General features: G+C 38.3%; 1 protein-coding gene across 7 annotated transcripts in view; it reads left to right on the top strand.

Annotated features, from left to right (window-relative positions):
* PARG (poly(ADP-ribose) glycohydrolase) overlaps nt 1-25,313 on the top strand; it is a 135,795-nt gene that overhangs the window by 35,382 nt on the left and 75,100 nt on the right. For all 7 annotated transcript variants that reach the window (XM_040485732.1, XM_040485731.1, XM_040485734.1 and 4 more), the window contains one exon: nt 23,167-23,259. In XM_040485732.1, the coding sequence (XP_040341666.1) occupies nt 23,167-23,259 (93 nt within the window). The remainder of the gene's footprint in view (nt 1-23,166; nt 23,260-25,313) is intronic.

Below are 25,313 nucleotides of genomic sequence, written 5' to 3'. Positions count from 1 at the left end.
TAAGATATGTTGAAGTTAATTAGGCAAAAATCATAGCATAAGTCACTTGTCATTGCATAGCATAAAACGCAATAGTAGCATGTTTATGTATCATTTGAGCATCAGTACATTTGTATATAAATGGTATCTTGTGGGCTTCCTGGCTTTCTGGGGCATGACATACTGTTAAGGACAGCTTATTTAATAATTATGTTGGATATGCTTAGTATTTTTTCTCTGTTAAAAATTTTAGAACAAAAATATTAGAGGATTTTTTTCTTTTTTCTCTCTTGACAGTGCTCCCTACCCACCCCCCCAGCTCTATAAACATTTCATGGAATGTTAGTGTTTTCTAGAATAGTTTGGGAAATAGTGACGTAAGGCAACAGGTTGTCGTAATCACCATTTCAGATCAGAGCAAATTTCTTTTTTTTTTTTTTTATTTTTTTCAACGTTTTTTATTTATTTTTGGGACAGAGAGAGACAGAGCATGAACGGGGGAGGGGCAGAGAGAGAGGGAGACACAGAATCGGAAACAGGCTCCAGGCTCTGAGCCATCAGCCCAGAGCCCGACGCAGGGCTCGAACTCATGGACTGCGAGATCGTGACCTGGCTGAAGTCAGACGCTTAACCGACTGCGCCACCCAGGCGCCCCGCAAATTTCTTTAACCTATAACCAATAAAGATTGTGGCAACGATAGCCTTTTTTTTTTTTTTTTTTTTTTTTTTTTGGTAATGCAGAAGTAATTCATGAATGTATATAAACACATTCCTCATTGGTTTCCAATTAAATGCAGTTCTTCATAGCTAATCTGTTTTCTGGATCTTTCTTCAAAGCTTAAAAGATTTAAAGTGTCCTTGTTATATTTGTCATAAAAAGCCTGTAGCAAATTCCTAATCAAATGAAAGCAGCCTTGAGTGTTTCATAAGACTACAGCTAATGTCTTTATCTCTCTAACTTTCAAACCTCTGATTTGGAGTTCAGTGGAAATTTAGCCTTTTTGGGCTTCTTCCCCTGGTGACTCACAGTCTCTAGAATCAATACGGTTTGCATTGCTTTACAGCTTGACTTAATTTAATTCATGAGAACTGGAAGAGCCAAAAGAGAGCTAATCGTAGTCACTGAAATATTAAATTTTAGACTCATGTGAAATATGTAGACTTCCTCCCTGGTGTGGTTAAGGTATGCTTTTGGATTGGAGCATACATTGAGGGTATAAAATTCATGATTTATTTTAAATAGTGCATATTCCATAGGACTAATTGTTCCAGTTGGAATGAGGCACCTTGCTTTATAAACTTTTTGAGTTATTATGAATAATCAGTTGAACCTTCCATGCACTGGGTCATTGATGAAATTAGTGTTGTTATTTTGTGTTAGTGAAACACTGTATTGTATTTGTGTGTGTAGAGGACAAGGAGGATGAAAATTATAGATACCTAAAAGTAAAAATCCATTCAGTAGAATTTCTCCTGTATTCTAATAATGAAATAAAGCTAGTACATTAATGTCCTGTAACTCCAGCCTTAATCATTTGGTTCAAATAACTATGGAAACCATTACTTTTCAATGTTGCTGTGGCATTGATTTTATTACCTGGTAGAGGGGTGATAATAATTCCGTGTTTTAATCTGTTTCATGATTTATATTTCTCTCAACTAGCTTGAAGTGTGTTTTGTTTTGTTTTTATTCAATTGGCTGTAATGCCTTGATTTATAATTCCTACTAAATTAATTTACATTTACTCTTCTTATTCTCCTACTCATTAAAAATAAATTCTTTATTTCTTTAAAAAAAAATTTTTTTTTTTACATTTATTCGTTTTTGAGAGACAGAGAAAGACAGAGCACAAACAGGGGAGGGGCAGAGAGAGAGGGAGACACAGAATCTGAAGCAGGCTCCAGGCTCTGAGCTGTCGGCACAGAGCCTGATGTGGGGCTCAAACTCACAAACCGCGAGATCATGACCTGAGCCGAAGTCAGATGCACAATCGACTGAGCCACCCAGGCGCCCCTATATTTCTTTTAAGTAAGCTGCTAACACTTTTATTTACATGTAAGTTCATATTTAACAACTGGAAGGATTTTTGTGGTATGCAATATCTGAAGATAAAAATAAGGGGCGCCTGGGTGGCGCAGTCGGTTAAGCGTCCGACTTCAGCCAGGTCACGATCTCGCGGTCCGTGAGTTCGAGCCCCGCGTCGGGCTCTGGGCTGACGGCTCAGAGCCTGGAGCCTGTTTCCGATTCTGTGTCTCCCTCTCTCTCTGCCCCTCCCCCGTTCATGCTCTGTCTCTCTCTCTGTCCCCAAAATAAATAAACGTTGAAAAAAAAAATTTAAAAAAAAAAAAAATAAAAGGAAATAAAAACAGAATGTCAACCTGCTTTTCAAATTTATATACTGTTTCAATGTGTAATCTATATACACAGTGTGGTAAACTAGGTAATGAGGGCTAAATAGGTCCATTGTCCTCTTGATTCAGGGAGTACTTCTTTAGTAGCAGCAGAGTATTGTAGCTGCATTTAATGAGGACTGAACTAATAATCTTCTCCATATTTTACTATTGGTACTAGTCGTAAAAAGTATGTACCTGTGACTTATTACTATGGTAAATGACAGGTAAAGATTCACGGCACAAGGCAGTCAGGGTCTAAGCTGTCTAGCAATAATTCTTTATAGTGTTAAAGAAGTTTTTAGTAAGCTTAGTGGCATGGTACCTTGTTGCCTCAGATGCTCTTTGATTACTTGAAAAGCACTATGAAAAGACATTTTCTGCAACAAGAACCATTTCCAGCATAGTGAAATATGGAATATTTTCAAATGAAGGCCCAAGTAATGCTATTGGTCTGATCCACTTCCACCCTGGGAAGCCCAGCTCAGATATGAACAAGGTGTTTTAGTTCATTCAGGCTGCTAATATCAGAATACAATAAACTGGGTGGTGTATAAGCAACAGAAATTTATTTCTTACAGTTCTGGAGGATGTCAAGGCTAAGATGAAGGTGTTGGCAGATTTGGTGTTTGGTGAGACCATGCTTGCTGTTTCATAGATGGCTGTCTTACAAGGCAGGAGCAAGGGAGCTCTCTAAGGTCTCTTATATTTTATAAAGGCACTAATCCCATTCATGACATCTTCACCTTCATGACTTAATTAACCTTCCTAAGTTCCCATATTCAAATACCGTTGCATTGGAGGAATAGGTTTCAACATATGAATTCTGAGAGGACAAAAGCATTCAATCTGTAGCACAAAGGCATCTTCCATTGGGAGTGGAAAGTTAATTACTATCACAGCTCACTGGTTGAGCAGCCAAATACTCAACCTCTTTCCCTGTAGTTGACTTCCATCTTCCTTTATAATCCTTTCCTTCTTTGAGCCTGGACATCCTAAATTGGAGACCATTTGAGCTTCAATTCACTTGCAAACTCCTACCCATCCAGGGTTAGCCCTATTTCCTCCCAAACTTAACCCCTTCTCCTCCGCCCCTCCTCTCCTCCTGTAGATGATCTCCTTGATGTTTGCTACAACATCCTGTTTGATTATGTGGTGGAGACAGTGGAGGTCCTTATAACTGGGAGCTTTACTATGTACTAAGTATAGTGTGAGCGGTATGTTTTATCTCATTTAGTTATCACAACTACCCCATTAGGTAAACACTAACATTTCCATTTTACAAATAACTGAAAATCAAGGCTGCTCAAGTGATAAAGCTAGGATTTCAACCCAGGTGCTTCTCACTCCAGTTTTAGCTCTTCACTGCTATAGTTGGTTGTGGTAGTTCTCATTCAGGAGTGATTCTGCTTCCCAGGGGACATTTGGCAGTACCTGGAGACATTTTCGGTTCTCACAACAGGAAGGGAGGTGCTACAGGCCTCTGATGGATAGAAGCTGTGGATACCACTCAGCATCCTCCAATGAGCAGGATATTCCTTATTCATCTCTTTCTTGTTATCTCAAAGGAAACTCTAGTTTTATTCCATTCCTTAAATTCAGCAAGTCCAAAATGGAATTATACCTTAGGATACTTATGTCACTATATCTTTTCTGGCATCACCGTTCTCCCAAAGGCCTGATTAACCTTGCTTATCCTTTAGTGCTAGTGTAGCTGTCACTTCTGTCATGGACTTTGTCCTTGTTCATGTCCCTTTACCTTCCTGTGATTTGATTTGTTCTTTGTTAAGTCCCTATCTCTTAACCTAGTGTCAAGAGCTTTAAATACCACTTAATGCTGGGTACACTCACATCTTTAGCTCTTTTTCTCTTTCATCTTCTTATATTAAGACACCATAATTTTACTTCCTGAACACTTCTTGAGCCTCACCTCTATTTCTACCATACTTGTTTAATCCACGCCGTTGTCATGACTCAGATGGTATATTGCAACAGTCATCCAGCTGAGCCCCATGCTCAGTGTTGCTCCCTTCAAATCCATCCTTCATGCTGCTCACACACAGTGAACTATCTGAGGCATATATCTTCAAACCTTATGTGGCACCTCATCTATTTTCAACTCTTATATTTATGGTATTCCATGGCCTTGCCTCTGCCACTACTCCAGCATCATTTCTTGCCACTTTCCTGCTCCAAACCTGATATTCTAATGACTGTTGTTTGTGATTCCCTGGCATGCCGTTTGCTTGCTCTTAATCCACCTATTCAGACCCAGCAGTCTTTATCTCCTCCAAGAACTCTTTTCCTCTCTTGCTAGTATCTACTAAAAACTTCTCTCTGTGCTTTCAGTAGTCCTGCATGCACCTCCATGCGTTTGCCGCATAACGCATGATCTATTAAATGTCTGTGTCCTTCCTGAGGCTGAACTTCTCCAGGGCATCTTAGTGTTTTCTAGCTTATGGCTGGTGCTTGGTAAATGTTTCTTAAACTAATTTCAAGATAGTCAAGGAGAGTAGATCACCCAGAAATGTGGGTCAGAGCATCTGGGTAGTTCAGTCAATTAAGTATCCGACTCTTGATTTCGGCTTAGGTCATGATCTCACAGTTCGTGGGTTTGAGCCCCAGGATGGGCTCTGCACTGGTAGTATGGAACCTGCCTGGCTTTCTGTCTGTCCTCTCTCTGCCCCTCCTCCACTCGCATGCATACTCGCGTGGTATCTCTCAAAAGTAAATAAATAAACTTTTAAAAAATGTGGGATATGGGTCTTAAGCGACAGCTTGTTAATGGAAGATTTAGGAATTATTTTTATATAAAGTGATAGCTGATCACTTGGGATTGGCAGTTGGTATCAAGAAAAGGTAAGGCCAGCACACATAAAACCCTTATGGTTGTTTGTGTGCCATTTTTACCCTAAAAAGTAGTTAATTTCTGGAGGGCAGACACCTTGCGTTGTCTGCCTTTGTGCTTTTCCCTCACAGTGCTCAATGTGATGTCCCAGACAAAGTGAATACTCAATAGGTGCTTGAACTAAACAGCAACATACTACTAGAGTACTTAAGTAGATGTGGGGCCACCTGGGCTGTTCTCTTTTTGGATTCCTGAACTCAGCTAATCCACAGTTCAGGGACCCATTTGCCTTTTTATTCTCTACATGTAAGAAAAGAATGGATACCCCAGGTGATAATTTAGTTTAAACTCTTGTAGCTAAATGCTATACAAGTCATCACATATCTTCAGTTTTATATAGGCTATAAAGCCAGAATTATTTCAAAAGGAATACTGGGCCATTTTTAGACTCCTCTGTATTCTAAGAGGAATTGCAGTTACCAAAAGTAGCTCAGTGCAATTGAATTAAATTAGTTGTACTTAAAAATGCCCAAACAAGGGCGCCTGGGTGGCTTAGTTGATTAAGCAACCGACTTTGGCTCAGGTCATGATCTTGTGGTTCCTGGGTTTGAGCCCCACGTCAGGCTCTGAGCTGATAGCTCAGAGCCTGAAGCCTGCTTTGGGTTCTGTGTCTCCCTCTCTCTCTCTGCCCCTCCCCTGCTTGTGCACGCTCTCTCTCTCTCTCTCTCTCTCTGCCCTCCCCTGCTTGTGCGCGCTCTCTCTCTCTCTCTCTCAAATAAATAAATAAATATCCCCAAACAAAAGGTAAAGGTTTAGTCATATGTGTTTGTACCATCCTTTTCTACATATGTCTGGAAACTTTGACTCTTCCTTGGATTGCTCTGGTGACTTTCTCTGCAATGGAGTAGCAGTAGCAAGTAGGACTAGATCTGTGTTGTCCAAACAGTAGCCAAAGCCTTAGATGGCTATTTAAAGTGAAATAGGAGTGCCTGGATGGATCAGTTGGTTAAGCATCCAACCCTTGACTTTGGCTCAGGCCATGATCTCATGGTTTGTGAGATTGAGCCCTGCATTGGGCTCTGTGCCCAAGCACAGGTGCAGAGCCTGCTTGGGATGCTCTCTCTCTCTCTCTCTCTCTCTCTCTCTCGGCCCCTTCCTCCTCTCTCTCTCTCAATAAATAAACATTTTTTAAAAATTTAAAGTGAAATAAAATACGAAATTCAGTTGCTCAATCACACTTGGCCACATTTCAAATGCTAAGTCATTTCATGTGGCTGGTGGCTACCATCCTGGACAGCTTAGAAAGTTTTGTTCTGTGCTGGCTGAAGTCATCTCTCAGATTCCTTCTGTGTTAGATATCTTGTTGGTCTTGCTACTTGGAAATCGCTGCTGGTCAGATCTTTTCACAGTGAACTTCAGAGATTTCTCAACATTCTTTGATCACATTTTGAATTTTTTCTACATTGGGTATTGCCTGAAATAACTGAGTTGTTGAGTAGAACTTGGTCAAATTTTTTAAAGGATATTTTCATTGCAATAGTGTTTATTTTCTGTTAATACATTTCTTTGTTTTCTGCAAGGAATCTGCCACCAGGGGGCACCCTCACACCTTGTGGGAAAATCATGCGTTTCAGCCTTTTGTTAGTAAGAGTGAAGTTTGTACTATAATATTGATTGTTGACTCATACTGTATAATTTAAGAATTAAATTAAGAATTAAACACTGTAATATATATGTATGCAGTTTATGTATGCACATTACTTGGTTTATATGGCAAATTATTTTTCCAGTCGTGTGAGAAGCTATCATTGAACTACCTTAAAAGTTACTTAAAAGTAAAAATAAGTAAGGGGCACCTGGGTGGCTCAGTCAGTTAAGTGTGTAACTTCGGCTCAGGTCATGATCTCATGGTTTATGAATTCGAGCCCTGTGTAGGGCTCTGTGCTGTCAGCGCAGAGCCTGCTTCAGATCCTCTGTTCACGTCTCTCTGCCCCTCTCCAACTTGTGCTCACTCACTTGCACTCTTTCCCTCAAAAATAAAAACATTAAAAAAATTTTTTTAAATAAAAATAAGTAATTTTAAAGTATTTCTTATAGTTCAAAAATATTCTTGTTAAATTTAAAAATATAAACCATAGTAAAAGATTGAACTTATATTTGTTGAACAAATTAAGTTCATCTTGCTTCCAGGACTAGAAGAAAAGTTATATTACCATTAGCTATTTGTCTGAAATCTTGTCATGTTCAGTTTGATTGCCTGGCTATAAAAGATGGATAATAGTGTGACTATATGGTATTGAAAATATGTGTTAGCTTCTCCGTAATAGCATTGTGGTTTGGTTGTGTTTGCTAACATGAATGATGGATATGGCCATGTAGTCATACGGTAATAGGAGTGAGAGATGAGAAAGACCTATCAGAGTATCTTGTGCTAGTGTGGGATTGTTCCCTAAAGAGTAATCATTTACCATAACAGTACTGAGAAGTAAATTCTTCTTTGGAGACAGAGGATAATGAGGTTGTGTTATTATATTTTGTCCTTTCTAAGGTAAGAATACTCTGTGCATTTTATTATTAGCACGAAAAAAGATTGTCATTGTCAGTAAATACTGTTTAGAGAAGAGCTTCCTTTATGTTTCATAAACCTACACAATCCTATTCATGTATAATCTAATGAAATTTGTGTAGGAAATGATGTGGCTGTTTTTGATTAGAGGCATATTTTTTTTTAAGAATTAGTTGAAGATATTCCTCCCAAATTGGTTGTGTTCCCAGACTAGTTGTTAATTATTTCGATTTAGGAGTATATAATGGTGAAATTTCCACACCCATCTACAAAAATGCATGAAATTTAAGACATTGGTGGCTTGTTTTCTGAATGGTGTAAGAAACTAGTGCAGAGTTCTGTCCTGAGCAATAGAACAGTGATTGGGAGAGACTGGAAATGGAGTTGTGAGGATCCCCAGGAAAGCTCTTTCTCACTTCATTCCTCCTTCCTCTTCCTTGTACTGGCTAATTAGAGCTCCGCTTTGGGCTTGGAGATTGAGAATAAGATGAGATTCCGCTGCTTAGCAATCTTTTTCCTTTTTTTTTCTTTTTTTTCCCCCTTCTGCTCCCGATAACCAATGATGGGGAAGAATAGGAAGTGTCTATAGCAGCCTGATTTTCCTCATATTAAACAACTATCAAATTAATATAATGACAGGTACAGATTATTTCCAGTGTATGTTGCAAGATAAATACTCTAAGACCTCTTTTGTATTATCCTTAAATCATTTCAAATGCTTATAATGAGCTGTGATTTTTTTAAATGTGCTTCCCACATTTAGTCACAGCACTTTGAAAATTCACAGGGAAACTCTTTAATTGCTGTTTGAAGAGGAAAACCAACAAAGGTAATAGAGAGGCAGGATGGCCTCTCAGCATAGCTCTTTACCCTGTGCCACCAACACTGACCCCTGTTAGCGCTCAGCCTTTCATATCACCGTGTCCTCCTCCACTGCATTCATTTCATACCTCTTTTCATGCTTTAAGATAAAATTTTTAGACAGCCTTAATTAGGTGCACAAATTAGTTCACTAATTTCTGAAGTACGCTTTCTTAAATATGAAGAGATTAGGCTAGCTATTTCCTGAAAACCAATTGGGCTTTATTAAAATTTGGAGAACATTTTTATTGAAGCCATAATTGTCATGGATGATACACATGAGAGATCACCCTGTGGTTGGCCTGTCAGACTTGCATGAGCCTTCAGAAATTAAGGGGAGTGAGTGAGTTTGTTTTCTTGTAAGCTGTCACATTCTTCTCTTCAAAGTGTCAGCCTGAGTCACGCACAAATAAATGTAGGAAACATTCACCTTCTCCAGTTGATTTTTTTACTCTTACATAATTTAGTGCTATAATTGTTTTTTTTCTCTCTAACATTTAAATTTATAGTCTAAAAACGTCCCTGAAGAATAGGTGAAATCAAAGATCTTGATAATTCTGACTTAAGTGATTTCTTTTTAATTTCTGAAATATGAACCTGTCTCTCAGATTTGGGATGCTCTAGAGGTAGCTCCAGTAGGTTTTAAGTGTATTACAGATAAAAAGTTTTAGGTATATTATGGAAAGCTCAATCCATATGCAGTTTAATTTCTTTTTTTGGGAGAGAGAGAGAGAGAGAGGCCACAAGTGAGTGAGGGGCAGAAAGAGAGGAGTGGCAAAGAGAGAGAAGAAGAGGGGGAGAGAGAGAGAGAGAGAGAGAGAGAGAGAGAGGGAAAGAGAAGCAGGGCTCACCCAAAGTGGAGCTTGTGTTTTTACTGGAAGAGGGGCTGGAGCTCACAAACCGTGAGATCGTGACCTGAGCCGAAGTCGGATGCTTAACGACTGAGCCACCTCGGTGCTCCAATTTATTTTTCTTTGGAAGGAAAGAAGGAAAGAAAAGAGAAGGAAAGAAAGAAAGAAACTCTAGTATTTGCCCTAAGCAGTGGAGATTCTCATAGACAGTAGAGAGGAGGAAGAGGAAAATTTGTAAAATACCTAACTATGATACAAAATGTCAGTTAATTTAACAAATATTTTTATTGAGAATGTTACATAATGTTACATATGAATATCACTGTTCTAGGCATAGTGAATCAACATAAATCGTGTCTTAAAGGAACTTCTAGTAAGCACGAGTAGGCATATCCATAAATAACCACAATATAAAGCAGAAAGTCTTAAGTGTCTTGTGAAAAAAAAGTACAGATAAATTGTAAGAGGGAGAGTTACCTTCTACCTGGTGAATAAATTTGTATAGACTTTGAAGCAACATGTTGTTTAAGCAGGACATCAAAAGGTTAGGTAAGTTTTAAAGTTGAGTAGGAAAGGGGCACCTGCGTGGCTCAGTCGGTTAAATGCCTGACTTTGGCTCAGGTCATAATCTTGCGGTCTGGGAGTTTGGTCAGGTTCTGTGGTTGACCGCTCAGAGCCTGGAGCCTGCTTCGGATTCTGTGTCTCCCTCTCTCTGCCTCTCCCCTGCTCCTACTCTTTCTCTCAAAAATAAACAAACATTTAAAAAAGTTTTTGAGTAAGAAAGATACAGGTGTAGCACAAATTGTATCTGTGGCAGCACAGGTAGGTGCTAGTGGTGAGTAAATTGCTGAGCTGCCTGGTATGTAAAATGCCCAGAAGGTGGTGTGTGCATGTGCTAAACAAGACTAGATGAACATTCTAGGGCCAAATAGTTGGTTATTAGTTCAAAGAGTTTGCACTGTATTGTAAAGGCATTGAAAAACATTGAAAGCTTTCAAGTGGAGCAGGGACACACCTGGGTGTACTTGGGCAGAAACTGAAGGTGGGCCAGCAGCAGGGCAGCAGTTAGATTGTTATAGCACTCTTGGGGAGATTGGATGAGGGGCTGAGTCAGGATAGCTTAGTAGTAGCGATTAAGAAGAGGTAATGAATATGTAAGTTCCTGCTGGATCAGTCAGTAGGACTTGGCAGTTAATTGATGTGGGGGTGATGAAGAAAGAGGGAGGCTCCAGTAAGGTAGTGATTTACTGGCCCATTAGATTATGATTATTACTGTTACTTTGCATTTGTGCGTGGGGCTTTAGAATTCATAAAACACTGTTACATCTGAGCCTTCATAACTCTAAGTTAAACAGAGTTAGAATGATCCTTATTATGGATGAGGAAATAAAGAATTGAGGAATTTTTTGTTAACACAGAGAGTAAGTGCAGATCTGCACCTCTATAGTCTACCAGTTTCTTGGCCAGTGCTCTGTACTCTAAAACCTGGTAGACAAAGCCCTGGCATCTAGTCCTGATTTATGCCACTAAGTGTGAGTGTGGGAAATCGCTTTACCTTCTTTGAGCTATAGTTTCTTTAGAGTTTTTGTGCTTTCTATTTTTCAGCGATACTTTCAACATAAAATGTGATGTTTTTCTTTTCATTAACTCTTTATTCAGCAAATAATGAGTACTAAATACTGTGCCTGGTACTGGAATACAAGCTGTATGAAATACATTCCCTGCCTTTGCAGTTTTTCACAGATGAGAGGAGAGGGAAAAACCATGTAAATAATTATAATAAGCTATGATAAGTGCTATAATACAGGTATGTGTGTGTGACTATAGAGTCACAGAAGGAGCAATTAGGAAAATCAGGGAAGGCTTCACAGGGAAACATGAACCAAGTCTTGTCGCATATTTAGTCATTTAAGTATAGTGGAATGTTAAACAAGTAAGAGGATAAGATATGTATCATCATAATCGTAGCTACGATTTCTTGAAAGCTTCTAAAAGGCAAGGAACCCCAAGGATTGCTGGTAGCTACCAAAACTAGGAAGAGGCAAGGAAGGATTCTTCCCTAGAGCTTTCAGAGGGCGAATGACCCTGCCAGCACCTTGATTTCAGACTTCTAGCCTCGAAAACTGTGAAAGAATAAATTTTTGTTGTTTTAAGCCACACAGTTTGTGCACTTAGCTTTAGCAGCCTAAGGAAACTAATACAGTGTGACAGTGGCATGAGAATCAAATTGTGATAAGCACTGAGTAATATAGAATTGTTGAATCGTTATATTATATACCTGAAACTAATATAACATCGTATGTTAATTAAACTTCAATAAAAACAAAATGTAACAAAGAAGCAAATAGCTCAGTGGACAGCCAAGAAAACCCATGGTCATATAATCATTTGATTTTCAACAGAGGTGCCAAAGCAATCGAATGGGAGAAAAGAAACCTCTTTTTTTTTTTTAATTTTTTTTTCAAAGTTTATTTATTTTTGGGACAGAGAGAGATAGAGCATGAACGGGGGAGGGGCAGAGAGAGAGGGAGACACAGAATCGGAAACAGGCTCCAGGCTCTGAGCCATCAGCCCAGAGCCTGACGCGGGGCTCGAACTCACGGACTGCGAGATCGTGACCTGGCTGAAGTCGGACGCTTAACCGACTGCGCCACCCAGGCGCCCCAAGAAACCTCTTTTTAACAAATCAAATGGTGCAGGAAAAACTGGATATATGCATGGGGGATATACATATACTTTCCCCTACACAGCATGTATGGAAAATAATTCTAAATACAAAAGCTAAAACCATAAAGCTTCTAGAAGAAAGCATCTTTGTCACTTAGGCAGAGATTTCATAGGACTCAGCATTAGCCATAAAAAAATTAATGAATATTTGTCACCTAAAGGCATTAAGAAAATGAACAGACAAACTAAAAACAGGGCAAAATATCTGCAAGAAGTTTACCTAACAAATAAATGAATTGTATTTATGTATTCTAAATACTAATACATAAGCACTAGAAAGGCTGAAACTAAAATGACCCAACTGTAAGTAGAGATGTGGAGCAAGTGGAATTCGCATAGTTTGTTGTTGGGAGTGTACAGTGATACTACTATCTTATATTGTGGGAAACATGTAGCAGTTCTTTAGAAAACAAACCTTTAGAGGCGCCTGGGTGGCTCATTCGTGGTTCAGTCAGTTATACAAGCAATTCTTGATTTCAGCTGGGGTCGTGATCTCACGGTTTGTGGGATTGAGACAAGGCTCAGAGCCTGCTTGGGATTCTCTCTCCTTCCCTCTCTCTGCCCCTCCCCCACTTGCACACGCTCATGTGTGCTTGCGCTCTCAAAATAAATAAAAAGCATTTAAAAAATCTTAACAAAGAAAACTAAACATTTACCTACCCTATGACCCATTAATTCTGCTGCTTTCTATACCCAAGAGAAATGAAAGTATGTACACAAAAAGTCTTGTGTTTATACAAGAAAGTTATAGCATCTTTCCCTATTGGCCAAAACCAGGAAACAGCTCAGTTGTCTATCAGCAAGAGAATGAATAAACAAATTGTGGTGTATTCATACAGTGGAATAAAATAATAAAAGGGAACAAAATCACTGATAAAATATTGTGTTGAGGGGGAAAAAGCCTTCCATAAAACAGAACAGGTCCTTTGTTTCCAACATATGAAGTTTTACAAGAGGCAGAACTAATCTATAATAGAACAAATTTAGAACAATGGTAGTCCCTCAGGTGTGGGGATAGGAGTTTCCTGGGAAGGGGCATGAGAGGACTTTTAGGGTTTTGATAATGTCCTATATCTTGGTAGGGGTCTGGGTTATGCAGGTGTATACCCTTGTAAAAATTTGTTGAATGGTAACACGCCACTTAAGTATACTGCTTAAGGTTAGCTTATTTCACTGTATGTAAATTTTACCTCAAAGGAAAAAAACTGTAAATAAATATTAAACTAAATATTAAATTTTAAACTATACTGCTTACTGACATGCAGGCTGAAGTGATGAAAGTACTGATGTCCCCAGTTACTTCAAAATGCATTTAAAGATGGATTGATGGATGGGTAGATATATGACAAAAGTAAATATAGAAAAATGTAATCATAGAAACTACTGAGTATATGAGTATTCAGTGTATAGTTATTTTAACTTTGCTGTTTGGTTTTGTTTTTTAGAGTAAGTGGGAGCAGGGGGTAAAGGGTAAAAGGGGAGAGGGGAAGATGGAGAGAGAATACAGATCTAAAGCAGGCTCCATGCTCAGTGCCAAGCTGGACACGGGGCTCGATCTCATTACCCTGGGATCATGACCTAAGCTGAAACCAAGAGTTGGGCTCTCAACCAACTGAGCCACCTAGGCGCCCCTTTGCTGTATTTTTAAAATTTTCATTTAATGTTGGGAAAAATAGTTACTATCGATAGAGAATTATACATCTATACTATGGAATACTGTGTAGCATTTATCATTCTATTACATGGAAGGACTTCTATGGCTTTCTCTTATGGCAAAAAACAAGCCACAGAAAAATGTGGTATACCATTTAGTTAAAAACTAACAAAGTTGAGCAGTTATTTTAATTTCAGGGTCATAGGATTATGAGTTTTTTCCTCTTCAGATTTTGGGGTGTGATATACTTTTTATTTTGAAAAATTATTTAATAAAATTTAAAATTTAATTTAATAATTAAATAAAATTATTTATATGTAGTTTAGACCTTACATATAAAATTTTTTTGAACGTTTTCATTAAAGTAGATTATTAGTGATTTCAGAATTTTACTGGGATCTAACTAGGTTTAGACCAATAGATAAAATGGAATGGCTTAAGGTGTTTATTATGTTCACTGATTTGTGACTGGACACTTTTTAAAAGTTGTTTGCTATGAACTGTTTGAAGAAGTATATCTATGGAAACTTCCTCCTTTAGTAAAATGATGGTAGTTTCCTGATTTTATCAGCTGCAGATTTCACTTATTCTCTCAAAGTTCAGTAGTCATTATTTATTTAATACTTTCTGTGTGCTAGATACTGTACTTAGGCACATATGAATATGTCTGTAGTGTTAGAGCACATTTCACAGATTTGGTTTTAGTTGGTCAAGTAGTCTATGAAAGAAGAAATAAGTAAACATCTCTTATTTGCATTCTTCTAGATATTTAAATCATTCATAATGTTCTGGCATTTGGCAAATCAGTTACTTTATTTTAGTAGTTTGTCCATGTTTCTGTCTGCTAAAGGACTAGCCTTTCCACAGTCACTATGATGACTGCCCTTCAGGGTTAAGGCTGACCTATTGAGGGGGTCACAGAGAGAGCATAGAGCTTTGTCTTCATTCCTGGCACAGTGGCACATAATAAATACTCAAGATTTTTGTTTATTGGCCAGTTGAATTAACAAGCAGGTTTAAAGTTTAAAAAGAATCGGGGCGCCTGGGTGGCGCAGTCGGTTAAGCGTCCGACTTCAGCCAGGTCACGATCTCGCGGTCCGGGAGTTCGAGCCCCGCATCAGGCTCTGGGCTGATGGCTCAGAGCCTGGAGCCTGTTTCCGATTCTGTGTCTCCCTCTCTCTCTGCCCCTCCCCCGTTCATGCTCTGTCTCTCTCTGTCCCAAAAATAAATAAACGTTGAAAAAAAAAAATTAAAAAAAAAAAAGTTTAAAAAGAAGCAATGAACTAAATAGTATTATAATTTTGGAACTCATTGTGTCAATTTTGAATTGAGACATGCATAATGGATTTGTGGGACTAGAAAAAACACAGTACACGCACACACATTCATATGCAGAAACACTTGCTACATATAATTATCTATGCAGACTTTCCAGTAGAGGGCAGAGCTTTACTTTTGGGAAAATTTAATGAAGCTCTCCTTTTTACTATTTAATGTTTATTTTCCTTATAATCATCATCACCATTATTATAAATAAACATAATATATGATGTATTATAACTGTTATTTATTGTTTAAGGTTCTTGTTACTCTGCAAGTGAAGAAGTTATTTGCATTTTAATTTTTTTTTAATTTGTTTTTTTAACGTTTATTTATTTTTGAGACAGAGAGAGACAGAGCGTGAACAGGGGAGGGGCAGAGAGAGAGGGAGACACAGAATCTGAAACAGGCTCCAGGCTCTGAGCTGTCAGCACAGAGCCTGATGCGGGGCTCGAACTCACAGACCGTGAGATCATGACCTGAGCCGAAGTCGGACGCTTAACCGACTGAGCCACCCAGGCGCCCCTGCATTTTAATTTTTTAATTAAAAAATTTTTTTAACGTTCATTAATTTTTTTTTTTAATTTTTTTTCAACGTTTATTTATTTTTGGGACAGAGAGAGACAGAGCATGATCGGGGAGGGGCAGAGAGAGAGGGAGACACAGAATCGGAAACAGGCTCCAGGCTCTGAGCCATCAGCCCAGAGCCTGACGCGGGGCTCGAACTCACGGACCACGAGATCGTGACCTGGCTGAAGCCAGACGCTCAACCGACTGCACCACCCAGGCGCCCCAACGTTCATTTATTTTTGAGAGAGAGAATGCAAGGAGGGGAGGAGGACAGAGAGAGAGGGAGACCCAGAATCCAAAGCAGGCTCCAGGCTCTGAGCTGTCAGCACAGAGCCTGACACAGGGCTCGAACCCACAAACTGTGAGATCATGACCTGAGCCGAAGTCAGATGCTTAATCGACTGAGCCACCCAGGTGCCCCGAAATTATTTACATTTTAAAAACCTTTCACCGCTTGTATCTTGGTTTGCAATGTACAGATTAATAATAAATAATAATTTGTAAACTGTAACACTCACATAAAAATAATAATATGTGAGAGGGCTTGAGATCAAGGTAGCTTTTTAAATTATGCATTCTGTCTCAAGCAGTAGTTGGGTTGGTTATGTTCTCAAATGACGTTTTTTATGTTCTTGTTTTTGTTTCCAAAGCGGCTTTAGACATAGCTCTGAAGTGTTGACAGTTGTGAAGAAGTCCAGTACAAAAATGCTTTATCAGATAAATAAGTGATATTTTAAAGCTTGTGACAGTCAGCAAAGCATGGCAGCAACTACTCATATGTCAATTTTAATTTTAAAAGACAAGGACAGGTGCCCAAAGGAGAAGCAGCTGTCAGCCCATTTAGACACATAAGGTTAAATGTCTTGAGGTTAAAAATGTTTGGGTAGACATTTCTCCCCATCTCTCCTGCTTAATATAGCTAAAAACCCTGGACACTATATAAACATAAGAAGACTCCAGGGTGCCTGGGTGGCTCAGTCAGTTGGGCGTCTGACTTGGGCTCAGGTCATGATCTTGTGGTTCAGGAGTTCGAGCCCCACGTCGGGCTCTGTGCTGACAACTCAGAGACTGGAACCTGCTTTGGATTCTGTCTCCCCCTCTCTCTCTGCCCCTCCCTTGCTCGTGCTCGCTCTCCCTCACTCTCTCTTTCTCCCTCTCTCTCTCTCTCTCCCTCAATCAAAAATAAAAACATTAAAAAAATTATTTATAAATATGAGAAGACTCTGAAAGGTGGAGAGAAGACTGACCAACAAGGGTCTGTGGGGCCCTAGAAAAGATACAGTAGAGGCCTGGTGGGGAGGTCTAACTCTTACCCCCAACTGAGTAGTACAGGATGCCTCCTCCACTCTTCACCAAGTAAAAAACCTGACTTTCTACTCTGAACTGGCAGTAATAAGGCAGCTCTTGCCTTCCCCTGTTACAGAAGACCTGCTAAAATAAGATTTAAATAAGATCTAGAATCTCATAACATAATACCCACAGTATCCAGATTTCAACCAAAATGGCTTCTAACCAAGAATGAGGAAAATCTGAGTTGAAATGAGAAAAGACAATCAATAGATACCTACCTTAATATAAAAGAGATATTGGAAGTATCTGATGAGATTTTATTTATGTATTTATTTATTTATAAATGTTTATTTTTGAGAGAGAAAATGAGTGGGGGAGGGGCAGAGAGAGAGAATCCGAAGTTGGCTCAGGCTCAGTGCTGTCAGCACAGAGCTCAATGCAGGGCTCGAACCCATGAACTACAAGATTATGACCTGAGCCTTAATTGGACACTTAACTGACTGGGCTACCCAGGCGCTTCTAGGATTATCTGACAAGATTTTAAAGCAGCCATCACAGAAGACTTCAATGGGCAATTATAGACCTGCTTGAAACAATGAAAAAATAGTTCTAGCAAAGAAATAGTAGCTATAAAGAAAAACCAAATGGAAATTTTAGAACTGAAAAATAGAATAACGGAAATTTAAAAAATGCAGTGGATGAGCTCAATGAAGAAATGGGATGACAGAAGAAACAAATGGTGAACTTGAAAAAGAACAACAGAATTATTCATTTGGAACAACAGAAAGGGAATAGACTGGATAAAAAACAGTTTTAGGACCTTTGGTGAGCTAGTATCCAAAATCTATAAAGAACTCACCAAACTCCACACCCGAAAAACAAATAATCCAGTGAAGAAATGGGCAGAAGACATGAAGAGACACTTCTCTAAGGAAGACATCCAGATGGCCAACAGGCACAGGAAAAGATGCTTAACGTCGCTCCTCATCAGGGAACTACAAATCAAAACCACACTGAGATACTACCTCACACCAGTCAGAGTGGCTAAAATGAACAAATCAGGAGACTATAGATGCTAGAGAGGATATGGAGAATCGGGAACCCTCTTGCACTGTTGGTGGGAATGCAAACTGGTGCAGTCTGAAAAACAGTGTGGAGGTTCCTCAAAAAATTAAAAATAGAACTACCCTATGACCCAGCAATAGCACTGCTGGGAATTTACCCAAGGGATACAGGAGTGCTGATGCATAGGGGCACTTGTACCCCAATGTTTATAGCAGCGCTTTCAACAATAGCCAAATTATGGAAAGAGCCTAAATGTCCATCAACTGATGAATGGATAAAGAAGTTGTGGTTTATATATACAATGGAATACTACTTGGCAATGAGAAAGAATGAAATATGGCCTTTTGTAGCAATGTGGATGGGACTGGAGAGTGTTATGCTAAGTGAAATAAGCCATACAGAGAAAGACAGATATCGTATGTTTTCACTCTTATGTGGATCCTGAGAAACTTAACAGAAGACCATGGGGGAGGGGAAGGGGAAAAAAAGAAAAAGGTTAGAGAGGGAGGGAGCCAGAACATAAGAGACTCTTCAAAACTGAGAACAAACTGAAGGTTGATTGGGGGTGGGAGGGAGGGGAGGGTGGGTGATGGGTATTGAGGAGGGCACCTGTTGGGATAAGCACTGGTGTTGTATGGAAACCAATTTGACATTAAATTTCATGTTAAAAAAAAAAAAAACAGTTTAAGGACCTTTGGGACTATGACAAAAGATCTGATGTTCATGTCGTTTTAGTACCACAAGGAGAGGAGAAAGAGGACAAGGCTGAAAAAATAGAAGAATTAGTAGCTTAAAACTAGAAATAATAGCTGAAAATTTCTCAAATTTTGCAAAAGACATAAACCTGCAGTGTGAAGAAGACAAGTGAACCCCAAACAGGGGTTCCATGCCAAGACTTCCTAAAAGTCAGACTTCTGAAAAGGCAAAGAAAACATTTTGAAAGCTTTAGGAGAGAAATGACACATTGCCTATAGGAGAAAAACAATTTGAATGATAGTGGATTTCTCATCAGGAAACATGGAGACTAGAAGGAAATGATAAAATATTTTCAAAGGACTAAAAGGAAAGAATTGTCAACCCACAATTCTATATCCAATGAAAATATTCTTCAGGAATAATGGGGGAAACCATGATGTTTAGATGAAGGAAAAGGAGAGACTTTGTCATTAGTAGACCTATCCTAAAAGAATGTCTAAAGGAATTTCTTGAAACAGAAAGGAAATGATACAAGATGGAATTTTGGAACATCAGGACAGAAGAACAATAGAAAGAGTAAACATGTAGTCAATATAATAGACTTTTCTTGAGTATTTTAAATTGTGTTTGACATTTTGTCTTTAACTGTTTTTCAAAAATAATATGGTCTACTGTGGTTCTTTCTATGTAGGGAAATTTGAAAATTATAAATGGGGCAGGATAAAGGGACTTGAACTAAGGTAAAATTTCTATACTGGAATTGGTAAGATGTTGACACCAGTAAACTGTCATAAGTTATATATAATGTAATGCCTAGAACAGCCAATAAAGAAAAAATCTATTCAAACAGATGTACTCAGAAACATTTTAGATAAATAAAAATGGAATTCTAAAACATGTTTAAGTAGCCCATAGGAAGGAAGAAAAAAGAACAGATAAATAGAAAATAAAAAATGAAATGAATATTCCCTAAATTAAATGTAAATTAAGTGGTCTAAATCTACCAATTCAAAGAGATTTACACAGTGGGAGCATTTGGTTAAACATCCAACTCTTGATTTTGGCTTAGGTCATAATCTTGTGGTTCATGGGATTCAGCCCCATGTCAGGCTCTGCTGACAGGGCAGAGCCTGCTTGAGATTCTCTCTGTTCCTCTCTCTCTGTCCCTCTCCTGCTTATACTCTCTCTCTCAGAATAAATAAACGTTAAACAAAAAAAAGAGATTTACCAAGTGAATAAAAAAGATGCACTGTATGTTGTTTATAAGAAATCATTTCAGACATAATGATATAGGCAAGTTGAAAGTAAAAGGCAGCTTTACTTGTGACCGCCCAAAAGTGTAAACAAACAAAATGTCCCTCAGTGAGTAATGGTTAAACAAATTGTAGTATATTCATACCATGGAATACTACTTAGCAATAAGGAGGGATTAACCATTGATACTTGTATCAACTTCAGTTGATTTTTTTTTTAATTTTTTTTTTTAACATTTATTTATTTTTGAGACAGAGAGAGACAGAGCATGAATGGGGGGAGGGCCAGAGAGAGAGGGAGACACAGAAGCAGGCTCCAGGCTCTGAGCCGTCGGCACAGAGCCTGATGCGGGGCTCGAACTCATGGACCATGAGATCGTGACCTGAGCGAAGTCGGACGCTCAACCGACTGAGCCACCCAGGCGCCCCTCAACTTCAGTTGATTTTAAGGGCATTATGCTGGATGAAAAATTCAGTCTTTTTAAAAAAAATTTTTTTACTGTTTTATTTATTTTTGGGACAGAGACAGAGCATGAGCAGGGGAGAGGCAGAGAGAGAGTGAGACACAGAATCCAAAGCAGGCTCCAGGCTCTGAGCTGTCAGCACAGAGCCCAACGTGGGGCTTGAACTCACAAACCGTGAGATCATGACCTGAGCTGAAGTCGGACACTTAACCAACTGAGCCACCCAGGCATCCCCAAAAATTCAGTCTTAAAATGACATATACTGTTTGATTCCATTTATATAACATGAGAAAATTGTAGAGATGGAAAACAGGTTAGTGGTTGGTAGGGCTTAGGAATGGTTGGAGGAAGGAGGGGGGTGACTAAATGGGTAGCAGGAGAGAAAGATTATAGAGAACAAGGTTTGTATCTTGATTTTGCTGTTGGTTACACAAATGTACATGTGATAAAAAATAGCATAGAATGGGGGCGCCTGGGTGGCGCAAGTCGGCTAAGCGTCCGACTTCAGCCAGGTCACGATCTCACGGTCCGGGAGTTCGAGCCCCGCATCGGGCTCTGGGCTGATGGCTCAGAGCCTGGAGCCTGTTTCCAATTCTGTGTCTCCCTCTCTCTCTGCCTCTCCCCCGTCCATGCTCTGTCTCTCTCTGTCCCAAAATAAATAAACGTTGAAAAAAAAATAGCCTAGAATGATACACACTGTACCAGTATTAATTTCTGTTTTTTGATATTATGTAAAATGTAACCATTAAAGAAAACTGGGTCAAGGGTAAACTGGACGTCTCTATACTATTTTTGCAACTTCCTATGAATCCATAATTATTTCAAAATATGTTTTAAGAAGCAAAAGGATGAATTATAAGTACGAAAAGTGAATTTTTAAACAAATGTGTTAATGTTTTCTACATTTTCAGGCAAAGGAAAGCAAGTATCTTTAATGTGTACCTCTAAAATAGTAGAATGACTTCTATGACTGTATATTTTTTCAATTTAGTTTTTATTTTTATTATAGTAAAGAGGCTTATAATGAAGAGGCAACCATTTAACCACTTCAGACTCTTTTTTTTTTTTAAATGTGTTAACTTCCCCTTATAGAGGATTAGGATTTAGCTATCATTCACTTCCCCCTTCACCGTTAACATAAGCGTTATTTCTACTTCCCATTTCCCACTATAGTTATCATATTCATTTCAATTAAGATCAATATTCTGTTTTTTAAACCAGGGTGGTAAAAACACTGTTCATATCTAAGATATGATTGCTTTTCTAGCACAACTTTTTGTTTTTCCCAAAATTAATAATTGTCTTGTGTTATTCACTTAGTTTTCTAGGTATCTGTGATTAATTGAATCCCAAATTCCCTGAATTGTAAATATCTTTCTGTTCATTCTGAATATTAGTTTTTCTACTGTCCCAATTTAAAGAGGGAGGTAAGTATAGTTTGATTTTTTAGAGCGCTGGATAAAGAAAATTCTTAGTGTTAGAAATTCCCTCTAAAACCAGAGTAAAATAACTTGTTACTTTTTCTGTTTACACACATACCTTGTGCAGCTGCAGATAGACGAATGAATATTCCTTTATTCTAGTTTACAGCAAAGAAAATCTGTAGGTTTGTGAAGGTCTGTATTCTCAGTAATCCCATGGTCACATAGAGAGGTGGGGAGAGCAGTGGAGTAGAGGTGAGAATACTTGGGTTCTAGTTTTGATTTAATTACTGATTGACAGTCTCAATCTAGGATAGTCAGGTAACCTCCTTGGCCTCAGTTTTCTTTTCTCAGTAATAATGACAGAATCAGACTAGATAATAAGTGAGACTTCCTTTAGTTCAAATGTAATTTTAAGTAGAGAAATGTTTTACTTTAATCTTGACTGTTAACAAATTAATTTCCAAATGGTTAGTTAGTTAATTCCAAATTGGTTAATTTCCAAATTAACAGTATTATCATTTTTAGTACTTTTAAAGAAATGCCCTGACTTTTTAGAGAGAAATTGGATTAAAAGACCTAATTTCTAAAGCCTGTAGAGATGGGAAATTATAAAAGTAAAATGGGCTGTGAATGTTCTCTTTGTTGTGCATCACATTATGATATGGGAATTGTGGTTTTAACTTCCCAAGGGTGCCTAGAAAAGGAAAACTCTAAGGTCATCAGAAACTTCATTGTTTACTACCCAGTATGTTAGATTTGAAAATTATACTGTGCTCTGAAGTAATTTTTATAGCTTTTATGGTGATTTCTTTTAAGTTATAGACTATTGAAGCTAGATGGATTCTTGAGGTTTCTGAGAGAACCCTTACTGGTCTAGCAGTTTTTAATTGTAAGCAAGGGCAGGATGTACTGTTTTTTATTTGCAAGTGTTTTATTTAATTATAAATGTTGATATGAGAGAGATGTGATATTTGGGATACTTAATTAGTTTTCAGAGGTTATTGAGGTAAATTACATATATTTGAAAATGAATTTGTAAGTTTACCTGAGTTCACCTTAGTGCCCATATTGGTATACTTTTACATGAGTTTGATGATACTGATAATGTACGTTATGGGATCCTGTGAAAAGCAGGTATGTAATTTAATTTCATAATAAACATCTGTTCATTGGTTATTATTCACTAAAATATTTTATTGGTTTTCAGGTACTTGAAGAAGCAGAAGCTCAACATTTATATCAGTCGATTTTGCCTGATATGGTGAAAATTGCACTCTGTTTGCCAAATATTTGCACCCAGGTTAGTAGAAATAACTTTTTCCCCAGTAGCTTTCTTGAGACTCACAACTGAATTTCTTCTAAACTGTAATGGTCAGGGTCAAAGAGAGAGAAGAGAGAGATAGGAAACAGTTTGTGTCAAAGAGTATGAGGAGTTTGCTATACTGAAGAAAGGGTTAGAGGCTAGAGGGAATGCTGCAAAAGGACATTAAAAATGCAGCATTCAATTTCTGAGCTTCAGTTTACTCTGTTGATATTTGCTTACTTAGACTTCCTATTCTCTTTTTGTTTAAACAGTCTCTAACTTAAAAAGAGGTCATTATCCCAAAACATACTAATGGATTTAGAACAATTCAAGTTTATTTATTTATTTTGAGAGAAAGACAGAGAGCTGGCAAGCAGGGGAGGGGCAGAGAAAGGGGGAGACACAGAATCCCACACAGGTTCTGTGCTGTGAGTGCAGGGTCCAACACAGAATCCAACACAGGGCTCCAATCACAAACTGTGAGATCATGACTTGAGCCAAAATCAAGAGTCGGACACTTAACTGACTCTTGATTAATACCAGATTCTTTCTTTCATTTTTAAAAGTTAGAAAGCACCATGAGCTGGGCACCTGGGTGGCAGAGTTGGTTAAGTGTCTGACTTCGGCTCAGGTTATGACCCTGCGGTTCGTTGGTTCGAGCCCTGCATCGGGCTCTGCTGACAGCTCAGAGCCTGGAGCCTGGTTTGGAGTCTGTGTCTCCCTCTCTTTCTGCCCCTCCCCACTCGTGCTCTGCTTTCTTTCTCTCAAAAATACATAAACATTAAAAAATATCTTAAAGAAAAGTAAATCTCTGCTGTGAAAATTAACATTTCAGTTTGATATCAAAGTATATCTTTGGCAAATTGAGCTGCATATGTTGTTATTTAATGACTTATCACATCAACATTCTCTAGACCAAATCTAAAAGGTAAATTTTAGATTTATAAAAAGGAAATTAAAGGAAACACATTTTGGACATGAACTTTTTGAAAAATCTTGGTTCATATTAAACCACTCTTATTTTTATCTAGCTAAGCATTTGATAATCAGATTTACGTCTTCTAGGGTGCCTTGGTGGCTCAGTTGGTTAAGCACCCAACTCTTGATCTCAGCTCAGGCATTAATATCAGGTGGTGAGTTCAAGCCCGGTTATTGGGCTCCACACTGGGCATGGAGCCTACTTAAAAAAAAAAAAAAAAAAAAAAGATTTACATCCTTCAGTTTTCCCCAAGTATGACTTTTTAGGATTTTTCCTCTAAGAAAACAGAAATCAGTTATTCTATCTATTTATTTATTAAAAAAATTTTTTTTTAATGTTTGTTTATTTCTGAGGCAGAGAGAGACAGAGCATGAGTGGGGGAGGGGCAGAGAGAGAGGGAGACAGAATCTGAAGTAGGCTCCAGACTCTGAGCTGTCAGCACAGAGCCCAATGTGGGGCTTGAACTCACAAAACATGAGATCATGACCTGAGCTGAAGTCAGTCTCTCAACCGACTGAGCTACCCAGGTGCCCCAGTTATTCTATTTAAAATCATACTGTTGATTATTTGGGGGGTTAAGAATGTTTGCATTTATCATTCATTAAGCCTAAAATATCACCATGAATTTTTAAACTCATTTTTATGGATAACTTCATAAATAGTAGTTAAAAGCTCTTTTTTTTAAAAAAATGTTTATTTATTTAGAGAGTGCTCACACATGCACTGGGAGGAAGGGCTGAGAGAAAGGGAGACAGAGAATCTTAAGCAGGCTGTGTGTTGTCAGCGCAGAGCCAGACATGGGGCTCAGTCCCACAAACTGAGATCATGACCTGAGCCAAAATCAAGAGTTGGACTCTTAACCAACTGAGCCACCCTTGCTCCCCTAAAAGCTCATTTTTAGCTAAAACTAAGTAACAGTTTGCTTTAAATCATTGATACATTGTCACCTTTTCTAAAAGAATTTCTGCGTTGTAAATAAATGCATAGGGTGGGAAATGGAAATCAATATGAGGTCTCTGTTTCTTCTTTCTTAGAAATGGTAATTGCTAAGGCCTAAAAGGAGAGATTTTTG

Source organism: Herpailurus yagouaroundi, unplaced genomic scaffold, assembly GCF_014898765.1.
Source record: "Herpailurus yagouaroundi ecotype Mexico unplaced genomic scaffold, PumYag 163, whole genome shotgun sequence".
Lineage (NCBI taxonomy): Eukaryota > Metazoa > Chordata > Mammalia > Carnivora > Felidae > Herpailurus > Herpailurus yagouaroundi.
The sequence above is the reverse complement of the archived record's forward strand: the minus strand, read 5'-3'. Positions and strand labels throughout refer to the sequence as shown.